Source organism: Condylostylus longicornis, unplaced genomic scaffold (assembly GCF_029603195.1).
Source record: "Condylostylus longicornis isolate FDR11 unplaced genomic scaffold, ASM2960319v2 ptg000038l, whole genome shotgun sequence".
NCBI lineage: Eukaryota > Metazoa > Arthropoda > Insecta > Diptera > Dolichopodidae > Condylostylus > Condylostylus longicornis.
This window is the reverse complement of record NW_026578007.1, coordinates 12328220-12349213: the sequence shown is the minus strand read 5'-3', so window position 1 is coordinate 12349213 and position 20994 is coordinate 12328220. Positions and strand designations below refer to the sequence as shown.

At 26.1% G+C, this 20994-nt stretch overlaps 4 protein-coding genes across 6 annotated transcripts; 2 read left to right on the top strand and 2 right to left on the bottom strand.

The window, feature by feature from the left end:
- Positions 1-2204: 2204 nt before the first annotated feature.
- LOC129609009 (transmembrane protein 184B) lies at positions 2205-7924 on the bottom strand. Of its 3 annotated transcripts, none has more exons than XM_055520840.1 (9): positions 7451-7740; positions 6706-6894; positions 6461-6626; positions 6137-6395; positions 5905-6074; positions 5672-5838; positions 5534-5608; positions 5384-5468; positions 2205-2781 (listed from the first exon to the last, which is right to left on the bottom strand). In XM_055520840.1, the coding sequence occupies exons 2-9, from the start codon at positions 6892-6894 to the stop codon at positions 2525-2527; spliced, it is 1368 nt and encodes a 455-aa protein (XP_055376815.1). In that variant the 5' UTR covers positions 7451-7740; the 3' UTR covers positions 2205-2524. The 3 variants fall into 3 exon arrangements, with proteins under 3 accessions (XP_055376815.1, XP_055376814.1, XP_055376816.1); XM_055520839.1 differs by lacking the exon at positions 7451-7740 and adding an exon at positions 7790-7924 and having other exon boundaries at positions 2207-2781; XM_055520841.1 differs by lacking the exons at positions 2205-2781; positions 7451-7740 and adding exons at positions 4112-4817; positions 7790-7924.
- A 1606-nt stretch (positions 7925-9530) lies between these two features.
- Positions 9531-10998, top strand: LOC129609109 (adenosine 3'-phospho 5'-phosphosulfate transporter 2). Its single transcript, XM_055520988.1, has 2 exons — positions 9531-10462; positions 10528-10998. The coding sequence occupies exons 1-2, from the start codon at positions 9713-9715 to the stop codon at positions 10855-10857; spliced, it is 1080 nt and encodes a 359-aa protein (XP_055376963.1). The 5' UTR covers positions 9531-9712; the 3' UTR covers positions 10858-10998.
- A 76-nt stretch (positions 10999-11074) lies between these two features.
- LOC129609108 (calcium homeostasis endoplasmic reticulum protein) lies at positions 11075-16298 on the bottom strand. The gene is made up of 13 exons (XM_055520987.1): positions 16151-16298; positions 15894-16064; positions 15555-15838; positions 14848-15010; positions 14300-14372; positions 13866-13940; positions 13647-13723; positions 13375-13573; positions 12100-13323; positions 11866-12033; positions 11607-11813; positions 11379-11550; positions 11075-11312 (listed from the first exon to the last, which is right to left on the bottom strand). Exons 1-13 carry the CDS (start codon positions 16173-16175, stop codon positions 11211-11213), a joined length of 2940 nt encoding a protein of 979 aa, XP_055376962.1. The 5' UTR covers positions 16176-16298; the 3' UTR covers positions 11075-11210.
- Positions 16299-17476: 1178 nt separating this feature from the next.
- LOC129609304 (eukaryotic translation initiation factor 2A) lies at positions 17477-20867 on the top strand. The gene is made up of 7 exons (XM_055521252.1): positions 17477-17581; positions 18199-18848; positions 18907-19057; positions 19120-19290; positions 19406-19580; positions 19648-19913; positions 20233-20867. Exons 1-7 carry the CDS (start codon positions 17551-17553, stop codon positions 20814-20816), a joined length of 2028 nt encoding a protein of 675 aa, XP_055377227.1. The 5' UTR covers positions 17477-17550; the 3' UTR covers positions 20817-20867.
- Positions 20868-20994: the final 127 nt, after the last annotated feature.

Here is a 20994-nt window from a genome sequence, read left to right as displayed (position 1 = left end):
TTTATAGTTCGAAATAGATTTTTGATAAGCGGAAACTTTGAAATTAAAAACTAAGATTTATAACGGCAGCCCAATAACAAGAGTTCTTCAATTTTATTAATAACTAATAAAAGTTATTATTTGATAGTTATAAAAAACCTCTCATAATTATTTGATTTTATTTAATTCCAAATTTTAAATTATGATTAAAATAAAATTATAAATAAAAAAAAAATATTTGTTTTTTTAAAATGAATTTTTATACACAAAATTATTCAATTTTTATGTATAAATTTCAAAATTTCACTAAAGTATATGATTTTTGAAATGCCATTATGAATTCTTTTTTAATTTTTATAATAATAAGTACATAGTTGATTATTTCTAATTGTTTTAGCTAATTTTTAAATGTGTTTCTTACAAATTTTTTTTTTTAGTTTTTTTTTTGATTTTTTGTTTTTGCACATGAATTTAAAATATTGTTCATTAATTATTCAAATTATATTCCAATTTAGTTTTTTTTTTGTTTTGTTAATATAAATAATTAATTAATTTCAATGGAAGGAATTTTTTTAATTGTCTTTGTAATAAATTTTTATAGTTTTTTTTTTCGCCGCATATTCTTATTTGTGAATTTTTTCTACACAAAACCTAACTAATGCTTTTTTAACGCGATTTTAAAAAACTGCTTTAACAGCTTTATTGGCTTTTCTTCCAAAATAATATTTATTTAATTTCTTAGTATTTATATAATAATAATAATATGTATAATTATATATGCTTTGCTATTAACATTTTTTGTTTATTTAGTTTTTTTTTTTTGTTATTCTTAATTTATATTATTTAATTTTATTTCATCTAGACAAAATATATGAAAATACTAAGGTACTTGTTTTTTTTATGTTTTATACATATAATTATATGCATGTACTTGTATAATGTAGGTGATAAAAATATAATTGATATATGAGTAGTCTAAAATCAAAATCTTAATTTTCTATGAATTAGATTATGATCAGAAATAATAAATAATTTTATTTGAAAACTTCAAATTAAAATGTATATGTATATGTATAATTATTAAAAATATTCTTCATAAAATCATTAAAATACTAAATTTACTTAAAATGTTAAATTGCAAATTTTTTTTACAATAGCATTAATTGAATTTTATTTTAATATAATTTTTTTATAATCCTGCCAAATGTACCTATAATATTTTTTATATTATTTTCTTTTAGACAACTCATATATAATTTTTATGGTAAATCATCAATAATTATTATTTAGACTGATTATTTATTTTATAAGAAATAAAATTTTATTTTGTTACCAAAAAATTAATCATTTTGCCAAGTAAGAGTCAGTCTTAAAACGAATGTATAAATTTTCAAACTCTTTCAATACAATTTTTCTACATTCCCTAAAAATATTTATATTATTTATTATAGTAGTACTTAAACTATTGTAATTATTTTTATTTTTCAAATGGATTGTAGTGATTTAACATACATATGTATTTAATTCTTTTTATCTCAATGCATTTTGAACATAATTAAATATTATACTTATATAAGTTTTAATAAGCCAAAATATTGAATGAAGCAAAAATATATCCCAAGCATTTTCCACAACGTCTGAAATTTTTTTTTGTTTTGAATATATTTGCCTAATCAAGAAATGTAAATTCTAGAATTGAAATATTAAATAAGTAAAATATTAATAATGTGTTTATATTTTAGTTTTATGACATATGTGATTTTTTAGTAATTTAATTTAAGAAAAGTTTTTGTTTAAATTTCATGAGTTTTATCGGAATTGAAAACAATAAACTGTGAGAAATAGAATTAATTTGTAATGGAATTTAAAATGTTGTATTTGTTTACAATCACATTGTTTTAAAATTAAATTAAACTAATAATGCAAATCTGTTTTTTGATTTATTTTACTCAGTTCTGTTATAGAATATTTTTGTGGTGAACTATTAATATGGCGTAACATAACTTAAGATTCAAAACATTCAAAATATCTTTGAAGAATGTGTCTATTATTTATCTGTTTTCAACAAGATGAAATGTACATGTTTTAAAAAAAAAGCACATTTTTTCATTTAATAAATACAAAATTTCATTAAAACATTGGTTTTATGAATAATTAGTAAATTTAAAATAATAAGTATTAACTAACATCTTAACCAAATTATCCCTATTATTATAAGTTTCGTATAACAATAATAAATATTTAATGTATTTGTACAAATATTTTTTTTTATTAGTTTGTTCTATACAGGCTTAAGTAAATAAGCACAATTGTTTAGCAAAATTTTATTAAAAATAAGTTAAAAATAATATTATCTACCCTTTAGTGAATATTTTTTTTTATTCTAAATTTTTATTAAGAACACTTAAAAAGAATAATAATTAATAAAAAAGTAAAAGATAATTATTTAATAAATATTGAATAATAAAATACATTTATATTATAAATATTAAAAGCATTTTTTAATTATATATTTTTTTTTATTTTTATTTTTTTTTCGTTTTATCTACTGATATTCATCATCACTACTTAGTAACATTGTTTTTTCATTATAATTTTGGCTTATTGTCGCTACTCTTTGCCCCGGCATGAATTTTCTTTGATTTCCAAGTGTTTTAGGAGCAATAGAACTATTGGTAGTTGCCGTATAATTTGCAGCACCATTACCACCATTATTTCCTCCATAATTTTTTTCATTAACTTGATTATTAAGTTCATCTGGATCATGAGATGAAACTCTAATGCCTCTTGAATTTTTGCCTCCTTTAATTAACATATAAATATTTTTGTTAAAAAAAAACTATACATTTTTTTAAATTGTGTAGCTGTTTTTATGAATTTCATAAAAATTAAAAAAAAAAAACATAAATAAGAATCAAACATTCCAATGACAATTTGCAAAAATATATTATATATAAAAATCATAAATTAAATTAAAAAAAAATGAATAAATGTTTATCTATTAATTAACATGCATTTTTAAGAAACTTAAATGTTTTATTAATTTAGCTATAAAAATTTTCTTTATGCAATTATTATTAAAAATTATAATGGTAAATAAATTGAAATTTTCTATTTAAATACGTTTATATTTTTGGTAATGCCTATATAAAAATTGGTTACAATTGGAATTATTCTTAATAAATTTGCAAAAAAAAAAGTAGTGTTCTAAATTTTATAAAATCAAAACAAGTTTGTATATTCATTTTTGAACTAAATGTCTTCACTTTATTTAATAAAAAATAAAATATGTATATATATATCACATAAGAAATTTTTACAAGTTTTACTTATTAAAAAATTAAAATAAAACAAAATAAAAAAGATGCATCCAAGTTAAGACTAAAAATTAAACAACTGTACACAGAAAAGATTTTCAAATAAACTTATGTCCACAGCATCGTATACGACAACAAAAATTTAAATATTTATTAATTGTGATATTATATTTAGAATTATAAAATAAATAAATTTTGTTTAACGTACACAAAAATTTTATTTAGTTTTGAAATAGACTTAACAAATTACTTAATTATTAGGCAAATTAATAAATGCTTTAAAAAGTACTATAATTTATACTTAATTTCTTTAAATAATAAATTTAATGTTTTAAATCTGTTATTTTTTTTGTGCATTTTTTATATTATACTTTAATTTTGCTTTCATATATCTAATTACCTATTCATGATTAAATATATGTAAACTATATTAACTAAATATTTTGGACTTAAGATTTATTATCTAATTAGTATATTTAATTTAAGTACGTTTATTGAACAAAAACTATATCCAGCCACTTTATTGGCATTACATTTATTTTACTCATATTTTTAATTGATGCCATAACTTAAAAATAAAAAACTTCATTTAAGAGATGCGTAAGAAAAATTATAATTTTAAAGATAATTCATTGCTATTCAAAGACAAAACCAGTTATTGTTCTATTTCTTTTGTTATATAAAATTAAATCATAAATTTAAAATTAGCATAGTTCATGAGCAAACAATACAGTTTTATAAAAAATGTAAGCCACTATCATTTAGTCCAAAAACTTTTGAATGTTTTTGAAATTAAAGACTAAATGTTCATCATTCATTTTGACGAAAATTTATATGAGCTCTAGGTATGTAATCTCCAGAATTTTTGGACAAAGCGATAGCGACTCAAAAATACATTTAATGAAATTATGTTTGAAATTTTAATTTATATTTTAACTGGCGTTAATAGAATAAGTTTAAAAAAAAAAAATAATAAAAACAAAACTTTCTATGAAATCAAGATATTACATATCCAAATCAAAAAATATCATAAAAGTTGAATAATTTGTTAAAGCAAAAATTTTAAGTAATAAATTCATATATGAATAAACAAAAGCAAACAAAAATTATGTACACAAAACTTATTTGATTTATTTTCCTACACGATTTATTAAACTCAGTTAAAATTACTTTTTTTAAATGACTGAAAATCTAGGTATTTTTAATTTATTTTTCTTATATTATACCCGAAAAATTTTTTCAATAGTTTTTTAAAAGCGAGAAAAATTAAAATAAGCAAATAAAAAAAGGGTTAAATAATATAAAATCTTAAACTATAAATTAAACTAAAAAAATTTTTTATTCAAAAATGCAAATAAAGGGGTAAAAAAAACATTCATTCTCAATTTTCTTTTGTATAAAAAGCGTCCTCGTTCGAACTATAAAACTCGATCGCTTTAAGTAATTTACTATATAGGTACTATATTTTCATAGTTTGTTATTTATTTCAAAGTTTTTCATATCGCTGAGATGATGTTACTTCTGCGAAAAATAAAGAAAAAAAAAAGAATAACAAAAATATGTTTTAAAAACCAGATTCTTAAAATTTTTTTTGTAAAAATTTGTTTTAGCAAACAACTCACAAAGTGATAAAAAGAAAATATCATATAAGTATACCACCACCTCTTGAAATATTTGTGTAGAGCGCAAAAATACTTGTTTTTGATTGCAGTGATAAATACGGTGCCGTTTCAATTTTTTTATTTTTTTAAATAAAAATATCAAATTTTTAATTAAAAGCAATGTTCTCTATTTTCACTTTGTTTTACATATGTAAAAGATTTTTAGAGCAAATATGTTAAATTTTCTATACATTAATAATGAAAAAAAAACTATTTCAATTTAATGACAACAATTTGATTCAATTTAAAGTAATAATTAAAAATTGAGAAAACAAAATATCACATGCAAACATTTACAAAGCATTTAAAATAACAAGCAATAAATATTTTGTTCACATAACATAAATGGACTTTGTTAGAAAAAATTTTGTTTAAATACATACATACAGCAAAAAAAAAAATATTTAATATAAAGCTTCCACTTACCAGAACTATACTGAGTGTATTGCTGATATTGCGGGTGGAAATTGTGTATAGCATCGGTCATTATATCTTTTGGATTCATTGTTTCCTAAAAAAAGAAAGCAAACAATTTTTGTTCACCAAAAATAAGCTAATAAATAATGTACGTCTTACTTTTAAGCTACTTGAAATTGACTGCATAGTAACAGAACGACCGTGTGCATCTCCGATACAACTGCGTGAATATATCTTGGAAAAAAAATAATAACATTAGGAAATATCGCTACACTTTTTCATGATTAGGAAACTTACTTGATAAGGAAAAGCATATCTTAAGGCAATTGCTGCGAAAAGCATTTCAATACATATAAAAAAATTTTGGTATCCAGCTGAAACTGTACCAGCTGAAGTTGTTGCACCATTACTATCAACAATTGGTGAGATAACTTGCGCTTTTTCTAAAATAGCTAAGCCAACCCCTAATATATGAATGTACAAAATAAAAATTTATATATATATAATTTTTTAAGTTTCAATGAACTAACCTTGCCAAAATGACAAAAAAATAACAGATTTAACTGTGCAAAATTTTAAAACAGGCTCAAATGGAGTAAGTAAATCTCTTGTGGCAAAATAAAATAAATAAAGTCCGTAAAGGGCAAGTGATACTGATATATTATATATAACTGTTATGTATATGTAACCACCATCAGCACTGTAGAAAATTTAAAACTTATTTAATTGTTGTAATATGATATAATATTCAAAGAAATTTACCTCCAATCTCCATCATGATAATGGCCAAACGCTTGCAAAAATATAATTATAAATGCCATTAAAGGCTTAACCAAACAGAACTGCAAAGTGGCTTGTTTGCAAAAACGTAAAAATCCAATAGTATAAGTTTTCCCTGTTAAACAGCACGTTCCATAAAGACATGAGGTTTTGATAGGCTTTCCTCGAATTTCAGACATTATATTACCTTCTCCCCCCAAATATTCATAGCATAACGACAAAAAGTTGTAAATTACAAAAGCTAAATTTCGTAAAAGACAAAATCAAATAAGAATAAAATTTCAAAATATTTTAAATTAGCTTTACCTTCGTAACAATCTCTCACTGTGAAAAAATATACATAAACACTTTCTGAATTGAAAAATAAAAGACTAATCCAGGAATAAGTAGCATATATTGGTACAATAAATAGAATTCTCACTATCCATCTTTGTTCTTGAGGATTAGTGTACCATCTTAAATGTTGATATATCTAAAAGAATAAGAATATTTTATAGAAAACAAAAAAAAAAAAACAAATTTTGGGTTAATATTAAAAAAGTTTATATTACCTGTTGGCATGTTATAAATAAAGCCACCCAAACAAATGCACCAGCTAAGCCTTGAGCTGTTTTGGTTTGCAGAAAAATACCATCACCAACGTGACTTAAAGGATCCATCGGGGAAGCACGCGAATCTGATGTTACAACTATAAAACTTGGTTTCTCCGTTCCTAACACACTACTACTCGTTACATTCATCTTCATAAAATAAAAAATATTGATAGGTGTTAGTACAAAACATAACATTCATAATATTCATACGACATCCATCCACAATACTAAACAAAAAGCAAACAAATCAATCTTATTATCTTAAAATTCTTATCAATGGTTGTAAAAAGATAAACCTGTGAGATTAATTTTACAAGTTTCGAATAATAATATTGGTTTTTCTTTAAACATCATAAGAATATCTTAAATGACGAAAATTTGTGGAATTCGATAATTATACCAAACTCAAATATTTTAAAATTGAATACTTAACATGTTAAATATCAATAAAATATAAAATGGTAGAACATAGTTCCATTATTTTTTTCTTTATTAGATGTAGTTATCTACTCCATTTATTTCCAAAAAATTATGACGTCACAATTTTCATGTCATTTCAAGGAAATTATTTATCTTTTCAATTAAGTTTTTTACATAATTTTTTAAAAACATTAAAAAAATTAAAAAATTTAAATTTTTTTAATATGGCAATTCATAAAGCAGTGGAATTTAAGAAATTCCTGTTTTACGTTTCATTATTTACCCTTTATAACTAGTGCAAAAACAACACATTTTTCTTTATATTTCGAATTTTTTTTCGAATTCTCTAAAACGATTCATATTTAAAATCAAATACACTAACTGCAAACAACTTAATTTCATTATTAAAATAACCACTTTTAACCAATTCTGGATATGAAAATATTTAAGTTTTTTGGACAATATGTCTACCCAATTATTTTGTGCCAACCATTTGGAGGTCAGTCAATCTAATATTTTTTATCCACTATCCCGAAATAACTACATATATTATTAACAATATAACTTTTAATTAAATTTTAAATATATGTTGCATAAGATTTATGAACTAAATAAACAATACCTTAATAAAAACTTAAATTTCTTTAAATTTATTTTTTTGTTTCCTTGTCTGAAAACACTTATAAAAATACATCAATGTACATACAGATACACAGAAATTACACCATTCAGCCAACTAGCAAAAAAAATCTTAAGCTATCGACTTTTATGAAGTGTCATAATTTTTGTTTATAATTAAATGTCATATACAAAGTTACCGTTTTTGAAAAATACGTAGCTACATACATAAAAATAAAGAGTTTTGTTAACAAAGAGGATTTGAGTTAAAAAAAAAAACCGACAATTAATAGTTAATTTTAGCAAAAAGTTTTTAAATTTAAAATTTTTTCTTTGTGAAAATTTACAAGAATTTTTTAAATACAAGTTGGACGTTTTTTATTGTTGCCTTATTCTCTGTAATTATATTAAATTCTTTGACATTTCTTTATGAATGATAAACAACAGATCATCTTCTATTTTTCGAATAAAATCAAATCGATATCGAAATTGTAATTCACTTGATTTAAAATTCGGTTTTCCAAAAGCCAATCGTTTAACATATGTTTGAAAAAATTTAATTTAATTTTCGAAAATGATTATATGATTGCTTTTTTCTACTATCAACATAAAGCAACTCGAACTGTAGAGCACAGGAATATTGATTTCGAAAAACAAATGCTAAAACACTAGTCAAAAATCTTAGTTTATAGAATACCAAATTTGATTTTTACATTTCATATCAACTAAACTTAAAAATAAAACATGGGTCAACGTATTTATGAATTTTTAGTAAAAAAATGTCGGTCTAATTTTTTTTTTTGCAAAATGAAAGAACTAACTCAAAAAAATACTTTCCTTTTTATTTTTCTCGAAATTAAAATTTTATCACTTTCTGAAATTCGAAAACAAATAAACGGACTTTTTCTAATTAGTGATTAATTACTCGTCAGTCATATACTTGCATTAAATCTTATTTGTAATTGCGAGCTAAATTTTTGCGATCATAAAATATTTACATTTAAAAAAATTACATTATTGCTATTTTTCTCCCTTTCTACGTTTTTCAAAATTATATCTTTCATCTTACTTTTAAAATGTTAATAGACATAAATCTGTTACTTTCTAAAAAAGAGCGTTGTTGACCAATTTAAAATAATATCTTTACCATTTCAGGAGTCAACATTCACTACCGCATATACAAATTATATACAGTAGTAAATATTTTATTCCCTTCCCAGTTTCGTGGTATTAAATTTTGACTTAGTTATGTGAGTGAATAATAATTAACATAAAGAGGGTAAAATGATAACTTGAAAAGATTAATTAGCCTGGCGAAGTTTTTTATTTTCATTCCCACAGTTTGAAAGCAACAAGTACTTGTAAGTTGTTTTCTTTCCTTTCAACACTTTTTCATGTCATAGTCATAATCATACTCTCTTCCCTACAAAACCGTTTTGTTTCAAGGACACAAAAAAATTATAGCTAGAAATTTTTTTGATAACAGAGAAGACAGAAATTACTTTACTCTAAATACGTAAGCGGAATTTTTTTTCCATTTTAAATAAAACCGTCTAAGTGCAAAAGTTCAAATGTATTTTCGCCTAATCAAAAATTGAACTAATTTAAATTTTCATCTGAAAACATTTTCTTTACATCCTATATATTTTATATCTTCTGTTTTACTGTGCTAACACTTCTTCACTTTTGAATCAAATCGCTGCCAATTATTTCCTTGTGTGGCAGTCGTACATTGTGACATCACAGTTGTCTTGTCACTAAAAAAACAGGGTTATATTAATTTAATAAATAAAACAGAAGGCTTTTTTATCAAAACAAAATGCCTTGAAATTTTGATGAAGGAAACAAGTAAACAGGAAGCAGTAAATATTACGCAAAATCGTGTTGAGTTTTATCCTTTTATTAATATCTATTCAGTGTATTTAAAATGAAAGAGGAACGTATTTTTATAGATAACAAACATAAAAAAACTGAATATGATCCAGAAAAACTGCAAGTTTTATGTTTTGATATGACATATTATAATAAAAGAACTCAATTCTTGCTTTGTACCCTAGGAGTTTTTGGTCTCTATATAATATACGGCTATCTTCAAGAGCTAATTTTTTCATTAGAAGAGTTTAAACCATATGGTTGGTTTTTAACACTTATTCAGTTCCTATATTATATTATATTTGCTGTGATAGAGCGAAGAATAGATGGTACATATCAGCAGAATCGTCACATTCCCATGAAAACTTATGTATTATTGGCTGCTTTAACTTTGGGCACCATGGGATTGTCTAATTCAAGCTTAGGATATCTTAATTATCCAACACAGGTCATATTCAAATGCTGTAAGCTGATACCAGTTTTAATTGGTAGTATAGTGATACAAGGCAAAAAGCACGGACCAATTGACTTCTTAGCGGCAACGACAATGTGTGTTGGTTTAGCATGGTTTACTTTAGCTGATTCAAAAATTTCACCAAATTTTGATGTATTTGGAATAATGATGATATCTGGTGCGTTATTGTGTGACGCAGCAATTGGCAACGTACAAGAAAAGGCGATGCGAGACCATAAAGCGCCTAGTAATGAAGTAGTTTTATATTCATATGGATTGGGGTTCGGTTACCTATTTTTTATCATGCTTATATCACGGAATCTCATACCAAGTATTCAATTTTGCAACAAAGTGAGTATAAATGTTAAGTATATATATGTATATACCTGAAATATAATTAAAGCGAATAATTTTAGTATCCCAAAGAAACATATGGTTACGCCTTTTTATTCAGCTTATCTGGTTATTTAGGAATGCAGTTTGTACTTTCACTTGTTCGGACAGCTGGTGCACCATTAGCTGCAACAGTAACTACTGCAAGGAAAGCTGTAACAATTGTTATATCATTTATTTTCTTCGCAAAACCATTTTCAATTCAATACCTATTATCAGGCACAATTGTTGTTTTAGGAATAGCTTTAAATGTTTATAGTAAAAAATCCAAGTTAACATTTAATGATATCAGACAAAAATTTCAACGGTTTAAATTGTCATCTCAAAGTAAAACATTTTTGCTAGACGTTTAGTTTAATGTATTTCTAAGTGCATACATCACGTATTTTAAAAATAAATAAATTTAATTATTTTTTAAGTTTACAAATATATTAGCTTTATGTGGCATTACTTATCATAGTGATATTGTCTAAATAAAATAGAAATTTGATTTTAAATTATATTTAATATTTTTATTTACATAAAAAATGCGACAATGTAAATTAAAATTTACTTAATTCCAAACAACATTTTTATTGTTTAATATTTATGATTTAAATATTTTAAAGATTTCATTTCCTAAACAAAAATTTATTTATTTGTAGTATCAATATTTTATTCATATAATAACTAATATTCAAAACTAAGGGGAAAAAAAGTTAAATTTTTAACTTTTTTCCTCAGCTCTTGTCCTCATTCGATGAATAAAAGCCGCACCTTTATTTTTTCGAAAATTTTCGAAAGGGTCATTCATATTTAAACCAACGCCCTAACAAAAAAAAAAAAGATAGAAAATCTTTCTATTTGATTTTTGGAAAATATTGATTATTCAAACCTTGTACATATCCTTTTTATCACGAACTTCGCCACCTTGAATCGGTGAATCAATGCCTTGTTGTTTAGAACCGAGTCCTGTGCCTGATCCACCCCAACCCATTTTCATCAACATTTGATGACCTTTATTTGATTCTTCAATGAATTCATTTGACTTTGCATAATTACTTCCACTAAAAAAATAAGAAGTAGTGAAAAATTTTTGACCTTAAATAGTTCAATAACTTACAAGAAACTAGGTGGTGAAATAGATCTTTCCCGTTCTCTGTCTTTTCTATCTCTAATTGGATCCCGTTCCCTATCGCGCTCTCTGTTCCTTTTTGGTGATTTACGACTTCTACTTTTAGTTTTTTCTAATAAAGGTGAATTGGATCTCGATCTTTGTCTACGAGGGGGCGTTTTAGATCTAGATTTAGATCTTTCTCGACTTTTTGATCTAAAAAAATATCGTAAAAACAAAAAATTAAAATGTATTAGGAAGTTATTACCTATAACGTCGCTTGTTATTTCGTTTAGGTTTTGGTGATTCTAAAATAACAGGCGTGGGAGATCTGGATTTCTGTCTTTCACCTTTCAGAATTTCTTCCTCTTTTTGTTTCTTTGCAGCATTTTTTACTTTGTAGTATTCATATAATCCTAATTTCTCCCAACCCTCACTAAAATTTTGGAATTAATTTGTTTTAAAATATAGTGATTTTAATATTTGTTTTAAATCAACTTACACATCCCGAGGACGATCATGTGAAGGCAAAGAGTAAAATGCGGCTAAAGCACTGGTCAATCTTTCACTTTGAGGTTGCGGAGCAGGCAAACGAATATCTTCTGGATCTAAAGGCTTATAATTATAATCTTCAAGACGAATAAATGGCACCATTAATCCTGCTGGAAGTTCATAGTATGGAACTGTAGGTTTTATGGTTTCTTCTGAATTTTTATCCATGCTTTCAACTTTATTTTCATCTCCTGCTACAGACATATCATTTTGTGTAGAATTAAATTGATTGCCGTCCAGGTTTGGTGGTGGTTTGGAAAGGTCTGGAATAAGGAAACTTGGTGGTGGCGCAGAAAAATTATTGGATTGACTTGTTTGCATAAAGTGGGATGGATAACCAATCGTTGGCGGTTTTGGTTGTGGTGCTAGAGGTGGCTGCTGTTGTTGTATGTGAGTTTGTTGCTGTGAAAATATATGATTTTCCGAGTTAGGGTAATTATTATAGTAGTTATTGTATTCATTTTGAACTGGTGTGGGTTGCGAAGCTTGTTTCACGCTAGCTTCTATGAAAGCACCAAAAGAAATATCTGAATCTGAAGGCGGTTTCTGATACTCTTGTGCCATTAATGATGGCGGTGGATGGCGACTTGATGCTTGCTGCTGCCCTTGTGATTGCGCTTGTTGAAGGTGCTGATGTGGTGGAGGTTGATGTGGAATCCCAATAATTGAGTAAATTGCTGCTATATGTGAAAAAGATGGATCATGTATATTATGAGGTGGAGGCTGTTGCTGCGTTTGCTGCGATGGTTGCTGTTGCTGTTGTGTTGGCGGTTGCTGCTGAGATGGTTGAGGTAAAATCTTTCTAGCATCATCAAAGTTATTGTGAGGTAAATAAGAATCATAGGAATTTTTATCTGGCATATTATTTTCAGGATATGTTGTGGAAGATGAGGAAATCAAGGATGGTATTATATTGTGATTTGCTTGTTGTGATTTTTGATTTTGCGGAAATTGTTGCTGATTTGGAAGAGAAAATTGTTGTTGATTTTGTGGGGGATACTGTTGTTGGTTTTGTGGGAATTGATGAGCTTGCTGCCCGCTTTGTGGCGGCATCAACGTGGTATTTGGAAGATTATTAGCCATTATTTGAGCTTCAATTAATTGCTTTTGATTTTCAAGTGCAGCTATTTGATTTGTTGTATGTTGAATAAAAATTTTGTGTTGCTGCTGATAACTAAAAATTAAAACAAATAAGTATGTATTTTGTTTTTCTTTTTTAATTTACTTCTCTAGAGTTGACTGCACTTTCTGAATGCACATTTTAACGTATTCATTATATTTATTTCTTAAATTAGTTTTATATTCTTGCATTGATGATTCTGGGGACTCCAGTTTAGAAATTACGCATGCATCAAAAAATTTTGCTTTTGATTCCCATAAGGACAAAAGTTTAGTCAATTTTGCCTTTTGCTCTGGCGTTGCAACTAAAATGTAAAAAAGATTTATTTTAAATATGTTCTACTAAATTGTTTTTAAATCGTGATTTTAATTTTTTACTTAAATCAGCACTGCAAAACATAGGAATCACAACATTTTCCAATTCAGACTTCAAGTCATTAGCATTTTTCCTCACACTGTTAAAAAAAATCAAACAAGAATAATATAAAAAAAAGATCATTACAAAAAAATATAGTTGATAACGTTAAGCAGTTTTTTTTATTATGGTCAATGTTAATCATAAAAAATTTTACGAAAATAAAATTTTAAAAATCTTACCAATGATGCAGAACGTCATTTACTAAATAAATAAGATGTAATTTTTGAGAGAAAGTCGATCCTTTAAGCAATGCCCTAAAAATAAATTAACAAATGTGTTTTTTTCTTTCCTTTTCTTTCTCATTTTCTATTAACTAATTGTTTCTTTTTACTACTTTTTATTTTAGTTAATTTTTTTCTGATATTTGTATTTATATATATTTTTTATTAGCTAAAACCTAAATTTTTTCCATATATGATTTTTTATTTTTCAAATTTACAAATATCTACTTATTAGAATTTTTAAAAAATAGAAAAGAAACACGCGATAGATCATCAACCCTAACTCGTGACATTCAAAAAAAAAACATATTAAGAAAACATTTTCTGTTAAAACAAAAACAATACAAAACAAAACCCTTGTCTTTTTTATTATTAATTATAGGGACGCGTACTTCTTTAAAAGATATTGTAATACAACATTGCATTTTGCTGTGTCGGTTGTATGCTGTAAAATCCAGTTTTTGCCTAAAATTGCAATTACAAAAAACTCTTAATCATTGTCAATAAAAATATTTTTTTTAACTTATTACAAATATAATAAAATAATGAAATCTTTTATTTATTTGTTAAAATTAGTCGTGAATTTATTAAACAGTATAAGTAATATAATAAAATTATGAAATAAGAATTTCACACAAAAACTAGCAAACTTTCAATTTATCCCGTAAATTTGAAAAAAAAAATGAGAATCAAATTTGGTCAAATTTGTTAAAAATCTATTTTTATATATTTTTTATCAAAACTGATTTTTGATTCAAAATATATAAAAGATCCATCCATATATATTGTAGCAAGTAAATTAACATATTGTTCAATTGAACTATATGTTTAGAGAGCAAAATGTTTCTTATTTAATAATTTTACTTCATACTTTCAAGTATTTTAAAGGTAAACCTATTTGAATCAACAAAATTATACACATGATTTCTTTGTCAATTACCTGCTGAAATACTGTCCTTTGTACAAGATTCAATAATTGGTTGCAGCACTAAGTCAAAATCAGCTAAGCGAATATTGTTATCATCCGCCTGCAATTCTAATGATTCATTTTGAGCTTTTTCTATCGCATCATCAATTTGATTATCTTGTTGCTGTCGTAACGCCTAATATTTTCATTGAAGACAAAACATTGTAGTAAAACCAACAAATAATTTACAACACAATTCAATATTTAATTTTTTAATACTCTAAATATGAAAATATCTTTGCGTTTATAAACACTATTTTTATTAACGTTTTTTTATCCAGGTAAGAACTGACTCATTCTTTCGAGAATAAGAATTTTCAAAAACTAATAATCTTAAGAACTGTTAAGAAAGTCCATAGTAAAATATTAAACTATACACAGATTAAAAAGTATGCCTATAAAATTTTGTAGGAAGGAATGAAACTTATATATATATATATATATATATAGATGTACATACAGAAACATATAAGAAATGCTTGATTTTAAGTATGAATTGGTTAATTGTTTTAATATATTAAATATTATGTTTTCATCTCATCAACCATGTTTTTATTGAGTATAGATTCTGTTAAGCTCATTACGCACCATGCACACAGATATTTGTAATGCACGTTGAAAAAAAATTTCAATTCCAACACTACTTAATTATATGAAATCAATTTTTTAATAAAAATTACCGAATGTTGAGCTGTTAAATTCTTTTCAGACTGATGTATTTGTTCTCTTAATGCCATTTGCTGAACATTAATAGCTTCTATTTGATTTGCAAGACTTGCTGCACTCCCACTTGAATTACTTGCTGTCCAATTAACTGGTTGTATTTGTTGCGGCACACTCGTCATTATTGGCTGAGTTGAATATGATGCTTGGCTGTTTCCAATATTTGTTTGATTCAATGTACGTGAATTCGCGTTAGCTTGAGTATTTTGATTTGATGAATGCGTTGTTTGCGAATTTAATACTAAATTAAATATTAATATAAAATTATAAATGTATTGATTTTTTAAGTGCGTTACTTGATTGTTCAGTGGTTACTCGATGTTGATAATATGTAAAATATTTTCCACCAAATAAAAACTCAAATTTGGGATTCCCATTTTGTTTTTGTTTTGTTATTTGTTCAAATTCTGGCCCATTTCTAGCTACAAATTCAGCTAACTTATCGATTAAGTTTTTTAAACTTATATCTAAAAAAAACCAAAGCTTTATCTGTAGATACATATGTGCACATCCCATGTTGTAGACTAAAGTCAAATTTTTTTTAATAACTTACCGCGCGGGGGGCTTGGAGGCTCCATATTTTTTGCTTTTTTTGAATAATTTTACAAATTTTACTTTTAAACGCTATATTAGGACACAAATCATATACTTATATCCTTTTTAAATGAATAAGATTAGAACTCTAGACGCCATTCTACCAAGTTGACGTAACTTTTGAAAATTATTGTTTTTTGACATTCCGGTTGTCGCTACAATTTTTTAAACGCCTGAAAAAGCGTTCAGAAAATATCTTTTTGTTTTGAGAATACTGAAAACAAAATACGCCATGTATCCAGCAGTTGAATTTATTGTTTCTCATCTCTTAATGCCCTAAACACAATTAGGCAGCATTTTAAATTCTAAAATTACTTGATTATTTTAATAAATTAATGCCATTTACGGCATCGAACGCAATGAATCTGCACCCGCAAAATGTAACTTCAAAATAAGCTTATTTGCTATTTTTAGAACTGCTGACTAGACACTATCATTTACTATTTTTTTATTGCATATTATTGTGGGTATGATACTTACAGCCTTATTGTATTTTACAAAATGTTGAACTTCAAATCGAACTAATTGTTCTTTTGATTCGTCGCTTTTAAGCTGAGTGGATTTTTCTTACTACGCTTCATTTGACACTGACAAGAACCGTATGTAATTTAAATAGTAGCGTACCTACACTAAATAATTATGTAATTATAAAATTGACGTTTGAAAAACTCTGCACTAAAGTTAAACTTGATTGGACTTTTTGAGAGAAGAAAAATTCTGTATCAAAAATAAAAGACATAAAATTAAATTTTATGGAAAAATCAGAAAACTATTCGATTATCGTTTCAGTTAACATTTTAAAAACAATATGCAAACTAAATTTTTGGAAAAATGTTCTACGACACCGCCTGATTTTTTTTCCTTAATTTAATGTCGTAAATTTATATATAACAAATATTTAAAACAATTTTGGAATTATTTGTAGCATAAAATAGACTTAGACAAGCCGTTACACTAAATTAGGACATCAATAAAGCTTTAATTACAAAATCTGATTTAATTAAAAAATCTCAAAATTACAAAATCTGCAGCTCTATTTGTAATTGTTGTAAATAAATAGTTTGGGTAGTTTGTAAAAATAAAAATTGATGTCTGAAAGTCCAAGAAATCGAAGTTAAAAATATGAATTTGAACAATTTTCATACATTTTCTGGAAAATTTAACTTATATTATGTGTTTAGGAGATTGTGTAAACCTTTTAAAATTATTTAATTGTTCTACTGCAATAATGACATCTTTTATATGACATCCAATTCTGGCACTAATTATTTTCCGAACTGCGCGTTTAATGTCAAAATAAAAATTTTTCATTTCAGGCTGAATTTAAAGAGACTTGTGTTGAGGTTAGAATTTGACAAAATGGCTGTGGACGAGAAAGTTCCCCTTGCAGGTAAATTTGTTGAAAATGATTTATTTTAATGCTTTTAACAAAAGTGCAAATTCGTGGTAGTTCATTTTGCCTTAAGTGGTAATATTTAAAAACAAAAACACGATTTGGTTTTTTAAAACAGGTGATTTTAAGTACAAAAATTTCGCGACTAATTTTTATATAGATGTAAAATATTTGATTCCACCCAAGGAAATTGTACAAAAATGTTATTTTCTTCAACAAAGTACACATAATATTAAAAAAATATATTCCTTTTAAATTCTTAACAATAAAAATATAAGTAAATGAAGCCTTCAATAAAAACATTAATATTCTTAAAAATACGTGGAAATATATTGATTAAAATTACATACACATGTACATATCATTGAAATAACACGCATATACTTGTGTTTATAATATAGTAATTTCTTATTGAATATTTCATACTGTATTAGAGCATTCTATATGCAAAATATAAAGTTAATATTGGTGGAAACAATTCTCGATTAAGGGGTTATGTTTTAAACATTGCTTTTGATTTTTTTTATAAAATTCAAAAGATAAATTATAAAAACGGCGGAGTGAAGAAGAATGCAAGTGAAATTAAAAATGAATACTTTTTTTTGTTTATTTAGTTCGCTCAAACCTTGGAGTTGAACTTTGGAGTGCTACAGATTTAAAATGTCCTTATCAACAAGATATTCGATTTCCACGAGAAGAAACAAAGAATTGCCGAAATATGGTGTTTAGTCCTGATGGAGCTTATTTTGCCTACACAAATGGAAGCGCAGTAAAAATTGTTGACACTTCTACTTGGCAAGCAAAATGGGTTTTGCCTCGTCCAAAAGCCTTTTATTTAAAATTCTCCCCTCGTGGCAAGTACTTATGTTCATGGGAGCAGTATAGTATAACAAAGGATACACCAGAGGGCACTCCGAATTTGTTCGTGTATAGCTGCGAAACCGGTGAAGCTGTTTTTTCTTCCGTACAAAAAAAACAAACTGACTGGGAGCCTGGATGGTCTTCTGATGAAACCTTATTTGCATTAATGGTTGGAGGTGAAGCGCTATTTTATGAGTTAGACAAAGGAATTGAAGGATTCGAACGGTTTGCAAAAAAATTAGGGGGTGGTAGTCGTGGTATTTTATCTATTGCGCCAGGTCATACTCCTCCAAACGTACTTTTTTATACTCCCGGAGCTAAAGGTGCTCCCTCCATGTGCAAAATATATAAATATCCGGCTTTACAGGCCCAACAGAATATTGCTTGCAAAAGTTTTTATCAGGTATTTTAAAATGACCATAAATTAGTTAAGAATTTTCAAAATAAAAGAAATTTTTCAGGCTGATCGCGTTGAAATAATGTGGAACAAAAGGGGCACCGGAGTTTTGTTGCTAACAAGTACAGAAGTGGATCAGTCTGGCGCTTCTTATTATGGAAAACAGGCCTTACATTTCATGACAATTAAAGGAGAGTCCTGCTCAGTTCCTCTTTGTAAGTTTTCTAATGTGTTATCATATATCTATATTTACTTAAATAATTTTTATTTTTTAAAGCCAAAGACGGTCCACTTCATGCTGTACAATGGAGTCCAAAATCAAACGAGTTTGTCGTAGTATACGGATTTATGCCGGCAAAAGCAGCATTATTCAACTTAAAATGTGATATGATTTTTGATTTTGGCGATTCCAATAGAAATTCAGCATACTTCAATCCATTTGGAAATCATATCCTTTTCAAAACTTTTATTTAATTTAATAATTTATTAAAATAATTTTAGATTATTTTTATTTTTTTGTTTCAAAAGAATATTTTTTAAAATTTTCCTTAACTGAGAAACACTGCTTTTATTAGCTGGATTTGGAAATTTGCGAGGATATGTTGAGGTTTGGGATGTAAATAAAAGAATCAAAATATCTGAGTTAATGGCTCCAGATTCCACATATTTGGAGTGGTGTCCTTCTGGAGATATTTTTGTTACCGCAACAACTGCACCCCGTTTAAGAATTGGAAATGGGTAAATATTTTAAATGAAAATTTATAAAATAGTTACCAAGAAGAGAAAAAAATTTAAATCGTTTTAGTTTTAAAGTGTGGCACTATTCTGGTGCTCTTCTTCATGAAACCTTGTGGCCACAAGGGCAGGAGTTATTGGGTGTTGAATGGCAGAAATTTGGTGATAACGTTTTTACGGAACCTGCAATAACGAACGTCAAAATCGAAGGTATAAAATCTAGTCAACCAGAAGCTTCAAAGCAAGTATATCAGCCACCAAATGTACGGTTAATGCTGGAGGGAAAATCAAGTGATTCAGTTCCTCAGCCTTCAATAATACCGGGATTAACTTTAGGTAATGATAGAAGAACAGAGTTTTATTGGAAAAACCGAAATAAGAACAGATATAACCCATATAACAATAAATCTCTAAGAAGTTGGAGAAAATGAAATTTTCTTTTAAAAATTTATTCTAATATCAATTTTAAATTAACATTTTTAAAACTTTTAACCAGAAGACGTTTTTAATGAAATAATTTCCATAAACCTAATAAATTAATGTGAATTTGTCTAGTTTTGTGAATGACGTGTTTAGCTATATATGAAAATTTATTTTAAGTAATAAAATTGAATTAACATTGCTTAATAATAACGAAGTTTTCTTTTTTCTTTAGGTACAACAACTAAGAAAAATCAGTCAAATTCTAATCGACAACGCAAGCATTCTAAGAATCAAAGACGTGATAGCGCTACTAACAAAAATGAAAACTGTAACACAGATATTCAATCACAACCAACACAGGATCAACAGCAAAATCAGAACAATTTGCAAAATCAACAAAGAAGAAGGTCTTCAGCGGCTAATACACAATATCAACGTAGAAGGCAATCTACAAAAAGTGTTAGTATTAATGAAGTTACTTCAAATGGCTCATCAACAACGGTTTCTAATGACAAAAATAATGAGAACAACCTAAGTACTGGAAGCGGCAATAATGTTAACAACAATAATAATAATAATAATGGTGGCCAACAAACTAGAAGAATACATCGTAGATCTCACCATAACTCTGTTTCATGTACGGGTGACCCAGAAAAAGATAAAAGAATAAAAACTTTGTATAAAAAATTGTCTGATATTTCAAAGCTGAAAATAAAACAAAGCAAGGGTGAACATTTAGAAGCGAATCAGTTAACAAAAATTGCTGCGGAAACTGCTATTGTTGAGGAATTGAGAGCGCTTAAAATTTCATCGTAAGATTTTTTTATAGCATTTACATAAGACAAATACAAAATTATTTCGAAAAAGTTGCGTTTTTTGTTGAAGCTTGAATAATTAGTCTACATATTTAGAGTATGAATTTTCTTAGTGATGCTTAAAATTTATAATCCAATTTTATAATATGATGAATTTTAATACTTAAATCGTTAAAAAA

Bases quoted from the DNA above. Each gene is read 5' to 3' on its own strand.
- LOC129609009 (XM_055520839.1), bottom strand. From the start codon at position 6,894: ATGAATGTAACGAGTAGTAGTGTGTTAGGAACGGAGAAACCAAGTTTT. The intron at 5,469-5,533 runs GTAAGACGTACA...TTCTTTTTTTAG, and splicing joins CAATTTCAAGTAGCTTAAAA to GAAACAATGAATCCAAAAGA. The intron at 2,782-5,383 runs GTAAGTGGAAGC...TGTTAATTAAAG, and splicing joins ATACACTCAGTATAGTTCTG to GAGGCAAAAATTCAAGAGGC.
- LOC129609108 (XM_055520987.1), bottom strand. From the start codon at position 16,175: ATGGAGCCTCCAAGCCCCCCGCGCG. The intron at 15,011-15,554 runs GTAATTTTTATT...TGAAAATATTAG, and splicing joins ATTTAACAGCTCAACATTCG to GCGTTACGACAGCAACAAGA. The intron at 13,724-13,865 runs GTAAGATTTTTA...TTTTTTTAACAG, and splicing joins AATGACGTTCTGCATCATTG to TGTGAGGAAAAATGCTAATG.
- LOC129609304 (XM_055521252.1), top strand. From the start codon at position 17,551: ATGGCTGTGGACGAGAAAGTTCCCCTTGCAG. The intron at 17,582-18,198 runs GTAAATTTGTTG...TTGTTTATTTAG, and splicing joins CGAGAAAGTTCCCCTTGCAG to TTCGCTCAAACCTTGGAGTT. The intron at 18,849-18,906 runs GTATTTTAAAAT...GAAATTTTTCAG, and splicing joins CTTGCAAAAGTTTTTATCAG to GCTGATCGCGTTGAAATAAT.
- LOC129609109 (XM_055520988.1), top strand. From the start codon at position 9,713: ATGAAAGAGGAACGTATTTTTATAGATAACAAACATAAAAAAACTGAA. The intron at 10,463-10,527 runs GTGAGTATAAAT...GAATAATTTTAG, and splicing joins GTATTCAATTTTGCAACAAA to TATCCCAAAGAAACATATGG.